Here is a 19,069-nt window from a genome sequence, read left to right on the forward strand (position 1 = left end):
ACTTATAACTGTTTTAATAAAAGTTTTATCTGTCGTGGGATTGTAAACAACACGTAGGTTATGAAACAACACAATGCTCACATAGAAATAATTCATAATAATTGGTCCAAAGATACTGTAAAGAAAAAAAAGGTGCAATTGTTTGAAATTGTTTAAATCAAGAACCATTTATTTCATAAGAAAATGACAGGATTTTGATTTTCCCTTTCAATTAACTCAATTTTGTTACATTTTTAGTTAAGAATTTTTATCTTAATTAATTTGTATCTTATTTGAACAAATATCTTGACTAAAAATATTTAGCTATTTGTACAAAAAAATTGAGAAAATAATAAAGAAAAAATGTTGTTTTTTTGCAACGTCACAACTGTCCTGTTGACAATTATGTTGGTTTCCATGGCATTGAATGTGTAAACAAATGATTGGTAAAAATTGTTTTTTTTGGCCTGGAAGCCATTTGATTGTAGTATGAGACAAAAGTTGCAAGCTATTGCAAATAAAGCAGAGATTGCTTGAATATGTATTGAAATGGCAAAATCCAGAGGGACTGACTGCTGTGGGAACTTGTCAACATTGAGCGGCTGTTTTAGGACTTTGCAAAGTGGTTGAAAGTCAACACCTTATTATAAATATTTTTGCATTTCGCCCCTTGCATGATTTTAAAATGCCAAGTTACCTGCAAGGCATAAATCGACTTACTTTTTCGATAAAGCTTCCGAAGTAATACTTCCTAGTAAATGTTCCTGCATTAAAGATGTAAATAAATGCATCTAGAATTTAATCAAACCTACATTTTTTTAATTCATTGTAGTGTGGTCGAAATGCGTCTCGATATCATGTAGCTTTCATAAATGTTCCATTTTCTCCAGCGTTCGCAGTCTGTGACTGTATTAAGCAAATGAATAAATATGAAAGATGTTATCATTAGGTGTACTGTTTCAGTTTGTAAATTCAGATGTTTTCATACTTCTAACAATGAGTAACGAGGAAGCAGTCTATTATTAGCTTCTTACTACTAACAATCGGTTAGGGAGATATTTTGCTGTGTTGCATTAGTCCAGTTCAACGTCTCTCTCCTTCTGTCAACAGAGCATACAGGTGGAAACATTTAGTGAAATCTGCTTCCATGCCCTAATTCACTCTGTTTCTCCAGAGGTTATTGTCATTATGCTTCTTGAAGTGTTTTGAATTTGAATGTTTCCTGAAAGTCGTTTCAGTTTATACGCAGACGTTACGCGCACGTTCAGAGTTCTCGTCTACAGATGTTAGTGAGATCTGTCATTGTTTGGAGATGTAAGTAATTGCTACGCAAACCTTGGACGCATTAGAAGAGACACTCGCAGTGAAAATCTGACCTTTTCTCAAACAAAGCCTTATGCCTCGCTTTCATGAATGACAATTTTTCCTTTTCTTTGTCCTTTTTTAGTTACTTGGCGTTTCATATCCTCCTTCATAGACTTCTAAAAGGGCAGTGTTGTAATGTATTTCAATTAGATGCACTAAACACGGTATAAGCAGCATCATACTTTTCCAGTCCTAACATTTCTTTTCTCCTATTTCTTAGTGTTTCAGTCAAATTTATTTAGATTAAATGTCTAGCCTGTTTAAAAACTTTAATACAATTTAAAAGAAATATCCACAGAAATTTAAAATAATAATTCTTCTAATCTGTTTCCGTTTTTTGTTTGCCTCTGTGGTTTTTCTGCAGATTTAAAACATAATAAGTAGGCTAAAGTTAAAAAAAAAAAGTTTATTTTCTGACTGCAACACAAACTCGGTATTTGCATGAAATTCTCAGACTCTGCATTGTTTTGCCCACGTCATTTGAAATGCATTCTAGTTTGTATTGAATATATATTCTATTTTAATGTTTTATAAGCTTTTTAAAGCTTTTCTGAAAACAAACCATTTTTTGATCATTTTAATGCAGTGTTCCTGAATAAAAGTTTTTTTTGTTTTGTTTCAGATATCAATTCTATGATTAATAGTGAACATGTGAAAAGCCGGTGCAAATGTTCTTTTCATTTAGGAGCTGAATAGCTGCATTATTGGTGGTTGTCGTTTGCATTTGCTTACAAAATTGATGCATTTTGCTCGTGTTATCACTGCTGGTACTTATTTACATTTGCACGAACCAGTGTGGTTTAATATCATTTCCAAATCTAACTGTACATCCGTATGCATTGCAAGTGCACTGATGACTTTGATATCTTGACTTTCTCATCGTTCGGTGCTAGAACAGCATATGATTGCGGTGTTAATAAGGCTGACATTAGCTGTGCTCGCAAGATGTTTTCATAAAAATAAAAACAAACAAACAAGCAAAACAAAAAGCATTAAGAGACAGCTACTGCATTCTGTATACTTTGATCCTGCTCCTGACAGTTTAAAGCTCAAATTTTCATTTCATACACTGAATTTGATTAATGAACAATACATTCCTCATACATTACCTAATCTTACCTATTGCATAACATATAACATTGCTTTTTGAAATACTCAATTCTGATTTGTGACATTGTGGCATTCTGCACACTTTATATAAAATGTCTAATAAATACCAAACTGTTCAACTAACCAATTTAATCTGTATAGCTGTGCTTGTTTCACAGCTCTCCATATCACGCAGCAGTCTCTATTTTTTTTTCTCACGTAATACAGAAATGTGTGCCTAACTGTGCTATTCAGTATGCAGCTTTTATTTCGCGTGTATTCTGTTGTATTCATAGCTTCACTATTATACCGCACTATAGTAACCTTTTTTAGATGTAGATTTACAGTTCTGGAGCACAGTAGAGCATATCAGGTAATTGGAGGTATATACTGCCACCTCTGCAGAGAAGTAATGAACTTTGTGTTGTTATATGGGAAATTTGTCTGATCCTGCTGTCTTTTAAGGAACCGCAGTGTTCAATTTAGCTAGTAGTATTAAGTATAGCTAGTGTTCAGGGTAATATGGTTATTTGCCATGTATTTTTTATTTTAAGACATGCATATTATTGAATATAATGATGAAACTTGTCAGTAAAACATGAATTGTTTTGTTTTCCTCTTAATCAAGTCCAGACAGTTTTGTGTATATAAAACCATTATAAATCCATTTTAATCCAATTTTTGTCTTATAGCTCAATATCATGTCGTTGTAATACATATCTAGGTTTTGCTTCAAAATAATGAACAAAGCGTTCATTATTAATAAATGTAGCCCTACAGTTTTGTTTTTTCGTTTTAAATATGCTGGTAGCCTTGTTCTTTAAAAAAATGAAAAGATATGATCCCACTGGTGCTTAAATAGATAGCCTGCACTTTAAATTCCTCAAGGGCCCCATGAGGATCAATATTGTTGGTAGAGAATACTGGTCTGGAACAAGAACAAAGGCCCATCTGAAGTCAAAAGCTTTATGGTTTCCTAGTTGCTATAATCTAGAACACATACAAGCACTCGTTCAATCAAACCCTCGGTGCTCTCTGCCCTAGGTCTCACATCTGTTGAGGTGAAGTTAGAGTTTCTTAATTAACACAGCAGGAAACCTTTGCTTTCATCTTCTCACTTTATACAAATCATCAGATTTGATCAGAGCTCAGCGCTGATCAGCTGCTTGCCCGAAAGCCGGCATCCAACTAGATTAGCTCCTCATTTTATAACCTCTTTCTTTTAATTGAACTTCATGGCAAAGCTTGAGACAGTGCTGGCTTTCATCACTGTTAGATAATGCGTGTCTTAAGGGGCTTTCACAATGACAGCGATTTGATGATTGTGGAATTGATTTTATTCCCTCAACCCGGTTAATTTTTTCTTGTGATTCATCCGCAGGTTGCATTGAGTGCCCATTTCCTCCTGCCTCCCCTAGTGGGATGGTTCTGCATGACAAGGGAGGGTACGGTTCTGTAGGCTACCCCCTCTCTGTCCTTCAGTTCCCGTCCCGTAAACCCAGTGGACCACAGCCATAGTGTTCCCTTCAATGAAGATCCCTCTGGAGCCCTAGATCAAGTGAGTCAGTCATGTTGGGTTTTACAGACCCAGACCTCCAGTATTAAAAGGCTACATTTACTCTGTACGCTTCAGTAACTTTCATTTAAAGCACCTACAGATTGCTTTTAAAAAAAACTGGATGTAGACCCATTTTGTATGTGATACCAAAGCTAAAAAATATTTATAAGGCATTCACTTCCATTGCTGTATAGACGTTCAATACTGATGAAAGTCATAAATGCTGTCTTTTTTTTCGTGGGTGTTTAAAATGTTTGCCTACTTTTTAACCATCAAGGTCCTCCGTAAAATCATAATCTGCGATGATGCGCAGCAGGTTATAGACGTGGATATGGTGCAATTGTATAAACGCTTTGCCAAGCTGTAGTTAGGCTTTATTAGTGTGGTTTATAACTAGATGTAGCGTAACAGACCTTACAGTTGCTATGGCAATGAAAAAAATGATTTTGCACAGCACACGCATGAATCTATGACTAGACTGTCTCAGTGTGTAGATTTTTCATATTCACTGATAGCATGACTTTCATGTATGCTCGATGTTACATAACTTCTGCTTACTTTTGCTTGTTATGCTGATAGGTGAATGCCAAGTAGTTTATTTAAAAAGCAAATCTAAATGAATAAATAGATTCAAATGAATAAAGTCAAAATGCAAGCAAAAATAAATAAAATTACAATTTTTGAAAATAATTAAGTATATATACGCTACCCTTAAAGCTAAAAAATAAGTACATTTTTATATCCACCAGTCAGTTTTGCTAAATTGACAACAGTATTATTGCAGTTTTATTTTGGTATTATTTATATACTTTTATAATGTTTTTTTTTATTATTTAGTTTTTATAACATATTTTTTCAGTAATTTTATTACTATATTTATATTTTTTTCAGCTTTGTTTCAATTACAGTTTTTTTTTATTATGTTTATGTATTTTTTAACACTATGTAAAAGTATTAGAACTGACGACCATATTCTACTGCTGTGTAAATGTAGCCTAAAATGCCTGTAAATTCTTTTTGCGCAGGTTACATTGGGTGTCCATTCTGTGCTGCCTCCCCCCGGTGGGATGGTTCTGCATGACAGGGAGGGTGTGGCGCCGTAGCCCCCTCTCCTTGAGATCTCTCCCACCCCATAAACCCAGTGGACCACAGCCATAGTGTTCCTCTCAATGAGCATCCCTCTGGAGCCCTAGATCAAGTAAGTTGGCATATACAGAAGCTCGAAACTGTATTAAAAAATAACCTGATTTGGCCACAGCTGAAACTGTGGATCCAGCAGTAAAAAGCTTTTTTTTATTGGGGGAAATCTTTACATAATCATCCAGTGTTTTGGAGTAACTAACTGCAAGTTGTGATGGTAATAACTGGACTGCATTCTTAGCTGCGTGACGGTAGCTCAGCTGTTTTCAAAATAGTGTAGTGCTTCCAGTAACAAGCTATTTTCTCCGAGTAGTGGCTGCATGACTAAACGTTACATCACTGTTGTTTATGTCACATTACATTACACATGTAGCCTTGCGTGCACAGGCAAAAATCAGATACTCGTAACTTAATATTGGGTAATAATTCATTGATTGATTACAATTGTTTGATCATATATTGTTTTATAGCGATTGAAAAAAATTGGGGTCTCAGTTTGTTTGGCAGGGGAAAAAAATGTAGACATTTATGAATGCATTTATTCAGCAAGAATGCGTTAAATTTATTAAGCGTGACAGTCAAGACATGCATAATGTTTCAAAAGAAACATCATTTGTTTGCTTTACTAAATGCTGTTTTTATGAACTTTCTTTAAATCAAATTCCTCCAAAATATTAAACAGCGCAACTTTTTTTATACATCAATAAATGGTTTGTGGCATAAATCAGCACGTTAGAAAAATTCCTGATCGTGTGACACTGAAGACTGAATAAATAAATTCAATTTGAATGTATATTCAAATAGAAAATAGGTCAATTAAATGTTAGTAGTTCACAATAATACTATATTTTTAAATTAAATTAATGCAGCCTTGGTGAGCATGTGCCTTTTTTAAAATGCATTGTGAAATCTTAATGACTTCTGAAATTTCTGAAAGGTATTGTAGATTTGTTACAGCTTTTTCTATTTGAATTTCTGTTGTATCTTGGCACAAAATGGTTTAACTTCTGCTTGTATTTTTCTTGTTTAGACAAAGGCATCTGTTAAATGAACGAAAATGTGGAAGTAGCTACTGTAGTCACAACTGACATCTAATTGTCATCACTGCAAAGTTAATTGATAAATTGGGTCCATAAGACGGTAGTTTCTGTTCAAACAAGTATTCGGCTTTGAGGCATTTCAGATGTAAATGGTCGATGCTGGGGACAGTCGCTGCAGGTGTAACACTTTTCCTGGCCCCACTGTATGGTGTTTTCTGCATTTACTTACACTAGATGTGTAGTGGTAGTTCAACAGAGCCTACAGTTGTCATGGTAATGTGAAACCCGATTGTGCCTGCGCTGCATCTGTCTGTGCTCTTATTTTGCAGTTAAATTTTCACACTCACACTTGGGTAGTTTATTCATTAGCATGGTTTTAATGTATGCATGTTTGCGCTTTTGCTGATTGCTGTCTTCTTGCCTTTGATGCATTCAAGTTCCACCCACACTGAAATCGAATTAGTCTAAATTACAGATCCTCATGCATATTAATCATCAAACATAGAGAGATGGATCGTAGAAGTTCGCTTAATAGCATTTTATAGATTTGGTGGTAGTGCAGACGTTTTTTAGTTTTGTAGTCTTGGATTGTGCCGTGATTCCTTTAATTTATGAAAAAAAGTGTAATTCATTCTGTTTTCACAAACAGGCTTATATTCTTAGTTCGTTGTAGTCCTGGTTAATAAGATTATTGCAAGTAAATCCAACCAGCTACATTAAATATAAGATTTACCACAGCACAGCTTAGAGAAGCTAGACAGAGTGCTTTATTCTTCCTCCACACTTTCATTTCTGTAAATCAGTAAAAATATGATAAATTGGTCAAGCGCACAAACATTGAGCAGCATTTATTTTCCTGTCGTATGTTCTAAATGTTTTAGGATGCAGATCGTACAACGTAGACACACAGATGTAGGGTTGATGCTGTCAGATGGTATGTTTTCATCCCGGTTACTGTTGTTATACAAGCTGTAATCAAATGCAAAAACCCACAACTAAAATGTAATTTACTCTATTTCCTAGTGTATGGAAAAATGCTCATGCTAATCACTTAGTTGCCTGGAAACTGGCTGAATTGACAGACCTCCCTCTTAATATGAGGCTAATCACTGACTTGCATGAATTAGTCAAAGACCCTAATGGCTTTTCAACTCCGTTTGGAAAAAGGCAGTTTGTTTAGCTTATATGATGATTGCATGAGCGTGTCTGCATTTTCTTTAAAGATGTTTATGATTGTACAGTGCTCTGACACCTGGTTTCTTAGCTGTAGTTGTCAGACTTCTCTTTACTGCTTCCGCATGCTTAGGTTGTACTCTCCCAACAATTTTCCCCATAATTATCGGATTTTGTTTGACATGTGTTTTGTGTTATGGAACCCGTGATCTTTTTCTCATGTCAACAGTACAGCGTTTACAGTAAGGTTTGAGTAATTTAATGCTGATGAGGTTCAGGGGGGAAAAAAAACCTCTCTTTTCACGATTAATATTCAACGTATTAATTTGTATAATTTTTTTTTTAATTTGCTCCTTTGCAAGACCGCAGCCTGAGGTCAGAGGAGGTGAAAAAATACTATGGAGACTATTGGAAAATCAAGTGCACACTCAAGGATGCAATTACACTGAATAGAAAAGAAAAGCTGTCGTGTAAAACAGTGGTTTTCAAACAGGTTCTGAGCATACTTTGTTTTTAAACCTATAAAACCCAAGCACGCAGTTTTGTGTGTGCAGCTTTGTGTGTGTTATTGGTCTGTGTGCGCATGCAGAATGTGTGCATGAATGAAGACACCAAACAGAGGTAGATTTCAATAGTGTTCTTTTATGATCGCTATCAAAGTTAACAGTGTTTTAAAATAACAAACATTGATTCTTCATTTCTCAAACTGCGTAAGAATCCGCTGACCTCATTTTAAAGCAGACTTGTTTGCATGCTGTTGAAGCTGACACTGTAATTTAGAGCTGTTCAGATCCTGCCTCTCTGTAGTTATGTCACTTAGTGCATATTGCTTCTACTATAGCTTCTGTGTGCCGTGTTGAAAAGAGCCCAGTGGACTATAAGCCAGGAATTTTTATTCATCAAAATCTTTCAGGTTTCTTATAATGGAGCAGTGTGTTGAAGCTTTAGATAAAATTTAAAAAGAGAAATGTAAGTTGTTTTTTTTTTTTTATCCAGTATAGTGTTTTTCCAGGATATAGTGATACGTCAGGCTTCTCGGGTCCAATGGGTTTAATTTTTTAGGATAATATGAAGCTTTTTCAGATGACCAAACAGAGTGAAAATATGCTATTTGGTGATTTGCTCATATGTATTTGGTCAAGAAGTACGATATAGTTCTCATAGCTTGTAATCAGAATGAGATTTGTATCAGAAATAGCAGTTTAGGACTATATCTCATGTTTTAAATACTTTTAGAATACTTGCATGCTTAAAGCTAGATCTATCATATTTGATATATTTCAAGGATAATTAAGCAAACCAAAAAAATTGCTACATTCCAGTTCATCTTGTGCTTACCTTTACTTAATGTAAATAAGTCAAGTACAATCAGGTGAACCTGAAAACAACCTAATTAAGAGCTTTTTACTCTTTAATTCATTTTGAAAATGTTTTGCACATACTCTGCATCATTGTATACATATTTCTTGCAATAAGTTTGATCGAGTTTCTGCTTCTGGAAGCTCACGATTCTTTGAAAAATATTGAATAAATTGGCACATCATCAAAGAATGAGTCACGACTGTTGCTTCAGCCTCACACTGTGTTCGGTTTCTTAGGGAGAGCTGTATACGTTTTATCTCTCGTCTGTATTGCTATGGGGAGGTAGACAGCAACAGTGACTCCACGGCTTCTCATGGAGCAAACCATTGACGGATGGAGGGGGACTGGTGTGTGCACTCAGGCATGGGATTTGTCTGTTTTGAAACTTCATCGCTCTGCCACTGGTCTCCTCTACGAGGGCCTCTTCCCTCTCCTATTGAGCTGTGCCCTATTAGCTCACATTTATGAGACGCATTTTCTCTTTTCCCCTGGCGTGAGCACCGATAAGAGTGTGTAAACAATACTTTTCATCCCCTATCCTTCGGTGCATGGTGGTCTCTCCCTCTCGCTTAGTGACATACGTTGCTGCTCTGTCTGCGCGCGAGGTGATTAGTGTAGCTCTCGACGAGAAGGAGCCCCGTATCCTGGGAAATGGCGAGACACGCGGCCATAGATCGTGCTGACAGAGGGGTTAGCGCAACTGTCGTGGACCGTTCTCTGACCGGACAGGCTGAGTTGGCCAACTTCATAGGTGACAGCTGAGCCCTGCCTCAGGTGCGTGAGTGAACGAGAGAAAGAGAGAGTGAAAAGGAAAATCCCTCCCACTGTTTTTTTTTCTCCCATAAGCAGGTTGTTTACCTTCAGGCCGACTGTGTGTGCGTGCACATACGCGTGGGAGAGTGTGTGTGCCGAGCATGTGAGGGGACTGCAGGCCTCCCAGGGCTTTCATAGTTTGTTTGTCTGCTAAAGGAAGTGTGAGGAAAATTTACACATTAGCGTGGAGAGTGAGTGACCAAAGTGGAAGCAGATTAAAGTGTTCACATTGTAAAATGTCGATGTGCATGCAATGAGAATGATGGTGAGGATTTTTGTTTTTGTGCTAGTAGAAAGGATAAGATCCTATTGATTTTGTTGAAGCGAGGTGTCCTTCAGATTGCGCTCTTTATGAATATTTCATCAGCGTTAAATAGAGAAAAATGCAAATGATGTTTATTAAAACATTTGTCAAATTAGAGTTTGCTTTTGTACTGATACTTTTCTTACACCCCAAAAATACTCTAAGTAAGTGATTGCTTCTAGCTCACTTTTACTGAATTCACATTCTGAAATTCACACCGTGACACAAATATGCATTGCATTCTTAGTGTTACCACAAGGGGTGCTATAATAGACTTTAAAGCATTGACTCTCAAACAGAGGGTTTGGGCCCAATATGGGCCTCAGCAAACATCTAAGGGGTCTTAAGATGACAGAATGTTTTACAATTTTCAAATTTTAACGCTTCCGATTGTTCTGCTTTTTCTTTTAAATATTCTTGTCAACTGTGGGGGGTCTGTGGGAATCCAAAGGGGTTGAGAACCACTGCATTGGTAAACTTTTATCATCATCTGTAGTCAGTTTTCTGTTCAGCTTTTTTTAGGCAAGAACTGTGCTGCACATCTAAACACATGCGATCAGTTTTTTGATGTAATAAAACAAATTTCCAAGTTGTCCTCAACATCTGAACTTTCTTTCTCAGAACAGGATTGTTGAACCCTAAAAGTAGTTGCTCTTTGTCCAGGCTGAGATTGAAATGCAGTCGTAGATATAAGTTGGAATCACCAATCTCGGATACAAACTTGGATGGAACAAGCTTTGTGCTTTATCATAGAGCCCACTGACGCTGTGTTTACAGAGAATAAGAGGGGGCTAAGTATTAAGCCCTGAGGTACCCCACGCATATTCACGTAGCACGTTTATGTATGCTTACAAACTATGCAGTGAGACATCAAAACTCAGACGTCTGATGACTGGGTGGCGGGTTGCCCCGAGGACAGCATTCACACTGACAAAGGACCTCCCATAACCAGGTCAGCAGCCAGCCAGCACAGGTAGCCGTTTGGCGCCAGGGAAAAGTCACACCCATGATATAAAGAGAGAGAGACACACACATCCACAAGTATACACATGTTTGTCTGCCTGGTGTAGCTAAATTAAAAACATTTGAATTTAATTTAACATGTTTATTTTAATGTATAAAAACTGGCTTGGTTGTATTGAGCATCATAACATTGCTTGTTTGTGTGTACGTGTGTGTTTTGTTTGTAGGCGCTGATACTGATAAATCATTACACCTAGTACAAGGTGTCAGCATCTGTTGATTTTGTAAACGGTTATGATAATGGGTATGAAGTCTCATGATATTCTTCCAGTAACAGGAAATGCAAAGATGGAAGATTTATATGAATAAAAAGAAATGTGTGTTTAGACATTAGTGTCACATGATGGCCGTGCTTAAAAATTAAGGGTTTTTGCCTCTTGGCAGAAAAAGATACAGTATGCTCTCTCTTACCATTGCTTTCAAAGAGATTTAATTATAGCTCCATTAAATAGCCCCACAACTTATTAGCAGATATAAGATAGAAGCATCAGCTTACATGCAAACTTTCTCAACCAAAGACTGATGACTCAGAGTTTATAAACAGGACTAAGCTGACCTATAGAGAAGATTCATGACTGTTTCGTCAACTTCTTTCATTAAGCTTAGTGGTTAAAACGTGTTATATCTACTGCATTTGGCGAGGGAATTTAAATCAGATTGGACGTTGCCAAATATTTCTTATCTAGCGTGAAATATGAGCTTCGGCAAACAGCAGACGGTAAGAGAAAGACTAACTTGGTTGAATGATAAATGTGACTACAATGCAGATGTGTAACATGTTAATATGAACAGACATGCTTTGATATATTGAAATATCCTCTGGAATATTGAGGGTCGGAAATGGTGTCATGCTAACAATGCTTTGACTTCCCTTTAGCTTAAAAAGCTAGAAATTGTGAGAATGTGCTGTAAACTAAAGTTTCTACAGATGTTTTTGTTGAAAGTCACATGTCCATTTATTTTGACGTTAGCTTTAGCTGATGCAGATAGCTACCTCATGCAACACGAGAAGTGTGACTGGTTATTCTCAAGTCTAAGCACAGGTATCTTCATTACCTGTTGGTTGGCTTTCCTCAACACTTGACTGAGCAGGGATGAACTGAACACTGAGCACACTAGTACAAGCTGTTGACAATTACAGTAAGGGCCGCACATGCAGGGGAGTCATTATGTCCTGGTGGATTTTTTTAGGATCTAACCTAATTTCTGAACAATTTTGCATGTTCACATGCATGGTCATGTTTCACATTCTCCAGAGCAAAGAAGTGAAGGCTCAGGGGCCTCAAAAATGGGGTAGTGTGCCCATAGTTCCTCCAAACGGTCTTAAAGAATTTATCATATGTGTAAATTAGGGATTTATAATATGACAGATTGTAAATGCTTGTTGTTAATCCTTTAAGTATAGGTATTATATTCATATCCTTCAACCGTGATTGACATTGTGGAATGTTGCAGCGCTAAAGCTTGTAATCAAAGAAATTCACTTGTTTTTTTTCTTCTCAAATGACTGTTCAAGTGTTTCAATTTTAAAACCAGCCCAAATTCGGCGATTTATTTTTTTCTTTGCAACTTAAATGGGTCTGTTTGAGGTGAATTTGCTGGAAATGGAGCTGCCAGGGATTAGGGGCCGCTGGAGGTTTTCAACAGACCCACAATAGCAGCCTGTTCAGGCCTTGCAGATCAAAGCGGACTATGCCTGAAGAGCCAGGCTCTGGTTTGGGTGGTGGCCTCCCCAAGTGGAGACACCAAACACAAGATATGGCGAACAAACTTCTTTAAACTGAAGGGATCAAAGCTGCTGGTAGAGCAGGTATTATTTCAGTTTCAGTTGGCCTTCCTAGGTAAACAATTGCTGTTGAGGTCACCAAATTATGGGGTGGTGTAACCTGCTCTAGGGGAACTGGATCAGAAGCTATAATGTAAAAGCTGACAAAATAATATATTAATTAATTGATTTATTCATTATTATTTTTTCAGCCGTCTTTAGCTCTAATTTCTTTTACTTAGGGCTTTTGTTTGATTGAACATAGTGCTCTCCTGAGTGTGTTCTTGCCATTTAAGTGCAGTTCAGCCTCAGCCAACTGTATTCACCTTATTATTTGTATTGCAGTAATGACCTTGCTTTTGCTTTTTAGCAGGAATAAGTTATAGCCTTCTATCTTAGCATGATTGTTTAGTCCGTATCGGTAGCTGCATAGTTTTTCTGTGTTATGAAGGGTTTGACCAGTCAACATGAGTTGGTTCTGAATACTTCCAGTGTTTTTTTATTTTGCAATGGTATGTCAGTTTGTTGTATCGCTATCACATAATGCGGCGAATGCTCTTTAGGATTCCCTTATGTGTAGCTTGAGTATGTCCTGTTTCTATGGTTACATACTGTGACTGAGGACACCTGATGCTTGTGGAGAACATTAACTCAAGTAAACAGGACATGGACAATTGGATGTTGTGATTTTTAGCATTTTCCCCCCAATTTTTTTTTTTTTTTTTTTTTTTTTGTTCAAGAATAACATATTCTCATTTCTAACATATGAAAAGAAAATTAACTACTAATTTAAGTTATAGCTGTTCAAATGTTTGCGGTTGATTCTTCATTCTTTTACTTGGTTTATTTATATAGTTATTCATAAAGGGACACATTAAATTGATCAAAAGTGGTAGTAAAGACATTTATATTGTTGCAAAACATGTTTTGAATAAATGCAGATTTTATTTTGTTTTTGTGAACTTGTAACTTGAGCACCAAATCAGCATATTTTAATTATTTTCTTTGAATATTCAAATAGAAATGGTTATTTAAAATTGTATTTTTAGAATTTTTTAAATATTTTTTAGACAGTTCTACAAATATATAAAAAATATGTCATCTCCACTTTGCTGTAGTCCTGCAGATTTTAAGATTGTATTCCTTTAGTTCAGCTGGAAGGCTAGGTCTATCTTCATGTAGTAAGAAATCCACGGGGCAGTTTACAAAACTTTGTGTAAGCGTGCATTTCCGGTATGCTGCGTTTGCATGTGTATGAGTCAATGGAAATCAATGGAACGAAAAGTGTAGTTTGACCAGCCCTTTATATGCACGAGTATCCTCACGAGTGGCGGTTCAGCGGTTGCCACTTTTAGCAGTACACAGCATGGGTTAGATGGTAGCACTGGGTGGATAACACCACAGATCAAAGAAAGCATTCAATTAGCAAGCCCTTTCACAGCAGATTTACAATTCCACCGCAATAAGCCATCGATTTATGCATGTTGCTAGCAGGAACTAGCCGTCACCTCAGTCTATGCATCTGACTGTGGCTCTCAATCAGGTCGAGATATGTTACTTGCCTTAGTGTTTACAGAAATATGGGACTATTTCAGAACTGGTTTAACTTGAAGTTTGCTGGTTTGACAGAACCCGTCAATCCGAAGTGGTGCCTGGGATCCTGTTTCCACCATTATTTTGTAGTTGTAGATTAACAAATCCGTTATGAAAAAAAAAAACATATGGGTATCAGAGAGTGACAACTTCCATCACTGACTTATTTCTATTGTTTTTTTCTCTGGATGATTAAGTGTCATTATCCTGCTTTGTGGTTGTTTAGTAGAATGGTTGACTTGACTCCATTGACTGACTTGTAACTATGCTGTTTTGCAGGTGTGCATATGCTGAAAATGAGTGCTGCAGGGGAGAATGCCCTTGACCCCAACACCCCAGAGTCACGGAAGAGGAAGGGCTCTCCATGCGATACCTCTGGTCCCAGGTGAGGAGTAAGATCACCTTTCCTCTCCAGTTTGAAGTGTTTCACATTGCTTATTGTTTTATAAGGTCTTATTTCATTTATGTAATACAATGACTTCCAAGCAAACAGCTTACAGTACAGTCAATGTGTTTTAGAGGAAACTGTTTATCAAAATAGTCTTTTAAATGCTAGAATAAGGGTGACAGTTTTTTCATTTGTTTAACAATAAACATGTATTTCTTTAATGAAAAAAAAAAATAAAAATTTACTATATGGGTGACAATTTAGACACTTTTTACCCCATTTTATTGTGGGTTTTTTTTTCCCAATAGGATAAAGGAAAGTGGGATTGGGGATCAGAACGTAGACCAGTAACCCTGGTCTCTGTGCACAAAACAATAATAAATAAAAATTAAAAGCTAAACTTAATAGCTAAAAAAAATCTGTCACGAGCAATGCAAGATGCCGGTTAAAAAGTGGGTTGTTTTTAAGGTGTAACATAGCTGGCCAGTGCATTTTTAGAAGGTTTCCTTGTGTTAGGGTTGGTTGGAGGAGAACTGGTCTGTCTGGCTGAGTGATACTCTTCCATAGGGCCTTGGCGGGGCTGATGTAACAGCCTGTTTCTACAGCAACCCCACACAGTGCCCTGACCTGTGTAAGCAGCGCGCCTGCGCACAACCTTGGCGAGGCGCTGACCTACTTTCTCTGCCGTCTTCTCCACACACACACACACACGTTAACATGCGCTCACACTTGCAAGTCATTCGTATGTACATGCACTCACTCACCCAGGAGTTGGACAACCAAAAACAGATAAGCACTTAACTCCATCCTCACACTCGTACAGCAGCCGCTGGTCACACATACGCAGCACACATTCACACGTGCAGTCTGGAGGAAAGGGAGATTGTTACTTAAATAGCCGTTTATTATTTTCCGCTACGCAAATAATCCATATAATATTGATTATAATTATTTCTTTATTTTCTTCTTTTCCTAGACGATGGAGTCCTTGATAAACGCATATATTTACATAAATATATGATCAAATAAATAAATAGAATTTAAATTATATTGCCTTTTTTTATTTGATAAAAATTACATAATAAAATATTGCGTATTTAATTTGTGATGTTTTATTGTTTTAAAATACTTTAGACTTTTTTCCCACTCTTTTTACATGTACGTTTATATTTAGTTTAGTTTTGATGAGTTTTTTCTGAAAAAAGTTTGTATTTATATGATCAAAATACAGTAAAAACTGTAATAACGTGAAAAATGATCTATTTTAAAATCAAATATTTGAAACACATTTTTTTCAGGCAGTCACACATCTTTCAGAAACCATTCTAAGAAGCTGATTTAGTGCTCAAGAAACACTTCTTTTCTTGATTATAGAAATGATTATTATTGTTAATGTTGAACACCATTGTGCTGTTTAATAACTTTGTGAAAACCGTGATGCATTTTTTTCCTCCAGAATTCTTTGATAAATGATGCTTCAAAAGAGCAGCACTTATTTACCCTTACAGAAAATCACACGCACGTTCCTATACTCCTTTATGCGTTGAAGAATAAACACGAAACCTTCTTATTCTGTTTCTTTACAATCCGTCCGTTTCTGTCAAATCTTTTCAGTTGCTTTTAACACGGTGCACGCCTCCAGCTACAGCGCTTTTTCACCTTGCCATCGCCGATCTTTTGTTTTTGACCGGATGATAAATGGTCTCAGATCTGAAGCCTTTGCATTCCATTGATATCTAACATTACTTCACCGTAGCCCCTGACCATCTGTCTTTCTCTCTCCTATTCAGCCGCTCTCTCTTTCAGTGTCTCCTCTCAGCTTGATAACCCATGTGCAGCATAAGCCTTTGAGGAATGCCTGCTAGTGCAAGGCCTATACGCAGCCCAACCCTTATTAGCGCTACAATGATACGTCTGTGTAAAAGTGTGTGTTTTAGCCTCGCTCTGGGTCCAGGCCACCCACAGTTTGTCCCTGAGTGCACCTATAGTCTCCCCTCGCCCAGCATTCCTCCTTTCAACTGCAGAATCCTCTGCCTCTATCAGGTGGCAGAGTGCTGAGACCGCTAAATCGGGGTTCAGGGGCTGTTTGTGATCATAGTGCTCTTTGAGCATCATGAATTATTCAGGGCCCAAGTCCTTACAGAATGCCCACTCAGCCTCTGTGCCAAACTTTACCACTTCAAGGCTTTGTCTTAAAAACATCATAACAGAGCAGCAGCAGGCTGGCTTTTTTCTTTTGTTTATTTTTTTATTTTTTTCTCCGAGTGCGGTTGGTTGTTCATGTGCCAGCAGAAGAAGGGAGAGCTGCTCGTAGGTTCAGTTTTGTGTTCCGAAATAAGCATTTCAAGTCAAAGTGATTCATGTTTAGTTTCATTATTACGAACCAGGCAGATACTGTCATGTGTTATTTGTTTATTTATCTATTTATTTATTCATCCCCAGTCCAGGTGACTGAGCACTTGATAAATGCATATTATAAAATATATCTAAACATTATTATTATTATTATTATTATTTTTTATATATATAAAAAACTATAATTAATAGAAAAATCCCCAAAGGTTTAGGGTTGGTAATATATTTTTAATAGTGCTCACCAAGGCTCAATTTATTTGAACAAAAATACAGCAGTCAGAAAAAAACAGGTAACTGCAAAAAAAAAAAATTATGATGAAAAATTAAGCGTGAAACCATCAAGAACCATTTATTCTTTAGAACCACCATTTTTCATGACTGCAACCTGACTGGAGTCTCCAGAAGTGCAGTGTGTTCCCAAAAATTACCCTCACTTATTAAGAAAAGTATGACCAGAACATTACCTTGCCTAATAATAATGAATTTATATTATTGTAAAGTACAATGCTTAAGGTTCTTTTTAAGTGTACTAATCTTTTTGTTTAATCCTGTTTGGTAGTGTGGAGAAGCGACGGCGTGAGCTGGAATGCCGCTACATTGATGAACTGGCTGAGTTACTGTCGGCCAACATGAGCGACATTGCCAGCTTGAACGTGAAGCCGGACAAATGCCACATCTTAAAGAGCACCGTGGACCAGATCCAGCAGATCAAACGGCGTGAGCAGGGTGAGTAGCCAGTGTCCATGCTTTTCCTTTGAGGCTGTGTGTAGGCTGAGCGAGAGCGTTTTCATGTACTTCACAGTACAGACAGGAAATTGTCGCTGCAAAGACTTTAGTGCTTAAGATGGTTAGTTTATTGATATGCCTTATCTGAAAACATACAACATACAAACCGTATAACATTATAAGTAAAGGTTTTAATCTGGTTGTTAGACTGACTGTAAATCACAGTGGTGAGCTTTTTTTTTTTTTTTTTGAGTTTCTACATCAGTTGCACAGGGCTTTTACTGAGATATTTTTGGGGGGCCCAGAGGATGGTATTATTTGCTCGCCTGGTTTGTTTTAATCAGTAACTGGGAAGAGCTCTTAGAGAAAGCCATAAAATGATGAAAACACATATTTTCAAGACACAACCAATGATTAAGTACACTTTTGAAGTTCTGCTGGGATGTTGACACTGTCCTGACACTGTTAAAAATTTTGAAGTCAGAAGTTTGAGTTTGTTTGATTTTGTAGATGAAAAGTGACAATAAAGACATTTATAATGTTACAAAAATGTATATTTCAAATAAATGCTTTTCACTTTAAAAAATCCTGAATAAAAAGGTTTTGTGGTTTTCAAAAAAAAACATATTAAGCAACACAGTCATTTACAACAAAATCAGCTTATTTTAAATTTAATTACTTTTTTACTTTATGTTTTTTTTTATTGTAATTGTAAAAGTTTTGCATTTTTTCAAAATGTACAATTTTTGACTGTGTTCTTGATCAAAAAAATGCAGCTTTTGGTGAGTATGAGACATCTTTCAGAAACCTAAATAGTAGTGTGTTATTGAATAGTAGTAGTGTAAAATATAATTGTGTATATTTAGAATATTCTATTTTATTCCATGGTCTGTCTTTATACTGGATTCTGATTGGCCGGCAGGCATGCAGTAAAACTGTTTAATTCAGAGGTAGTTCCAAATCAGTTTAATCACCCTTCAGTATTAATGTGTTGTTATAATTGATGCACACAATGTCTCACACACACACACACACACACAACACACACCAACACACACAGAGAGAGAGATTGCAGATTGCGCTGTCCACACATAATTTTTATTGATAAAATACTAGATCACTACATTATATTACTTAACAAGGTTCCGCTGTTTTTGAAGTAATTAATTGTTCAGAGAGAGAGATGTTCAGGTAAAGAACAGCCAGCTGTCGTCTCTCTCTCTCTCGATTGATAATTAATGGAACTTAATTGGTTTTCAGTGATAAGCATGAATGAGTGATGGCGGTTTTTGGCACAAGTATTCCTTTAAACCAGACTTTTTGGATCTAAGGCCAGCCGGTGTTGGCAGATCATTAGATGTTAGCTCTTATCAAAACTAGATGTCTGTGTTATGTT

The 19,069-nt window shown here is 36.6% G+C and overlaps 1 protein-coding gene across 4 annotated transcripts in view; it reads left to right on the forward strand.

The window, feature by feature from the left end:
- Positions 1 to 19,069, forward strand: part of ncoa1 (nuclear receptor coactivator 1) — a 43,601-nt gene that overhangs the window by 3,471 nt on the left and 21,061 nt on the right. For 3 of the 4 annotated variants that reach the window (XM_043219442.1, XM_043219444.1, XM_043219445.1), the window contains exons 2-5: positions 3,815 to 3,991; positions 5,017 to 5,189; positions 14,484 to 14,589; positions 17,507 to 17,673. In XM_043219442.1, coding sequence (XP_043075377.1) covers positions 14,492 to 14,589; positions 17,507 to 17,673 — 265 coding nt within the window. In that variant the 5' untranslated portion in view covers positions 3,815 to 3,991; positions 5,017 to 5,189; positions 14,484 to 14,491. Of the gene's footprint in view, positions 1 to 3,814; positions 3,992 to 5,016; positions 5,190 to 9,333; positions 9,481 to 14,483; positions 14,590 to 17,506; positions 17,674 to 19,069 lie in introns of those variants that run through there. The other variant, XM_043219443.1, reaches the window with a different exon arrangement.

This window comes from Puntigrus tetrazona, chromosome 20 (genome assembly GCF_018831695.1).
Source record: "Puntigrus tetrazona isolate hp1 chromosome 20, ASM1883169v1, whole genome shotgun sequence".
Lineage (NCBI taxonomy): Eukaryota > Metazoa > Chordata > Actinopteri > Cypriniformes > Cyprinidae > Puntigrus > Puntigrus tetrazona.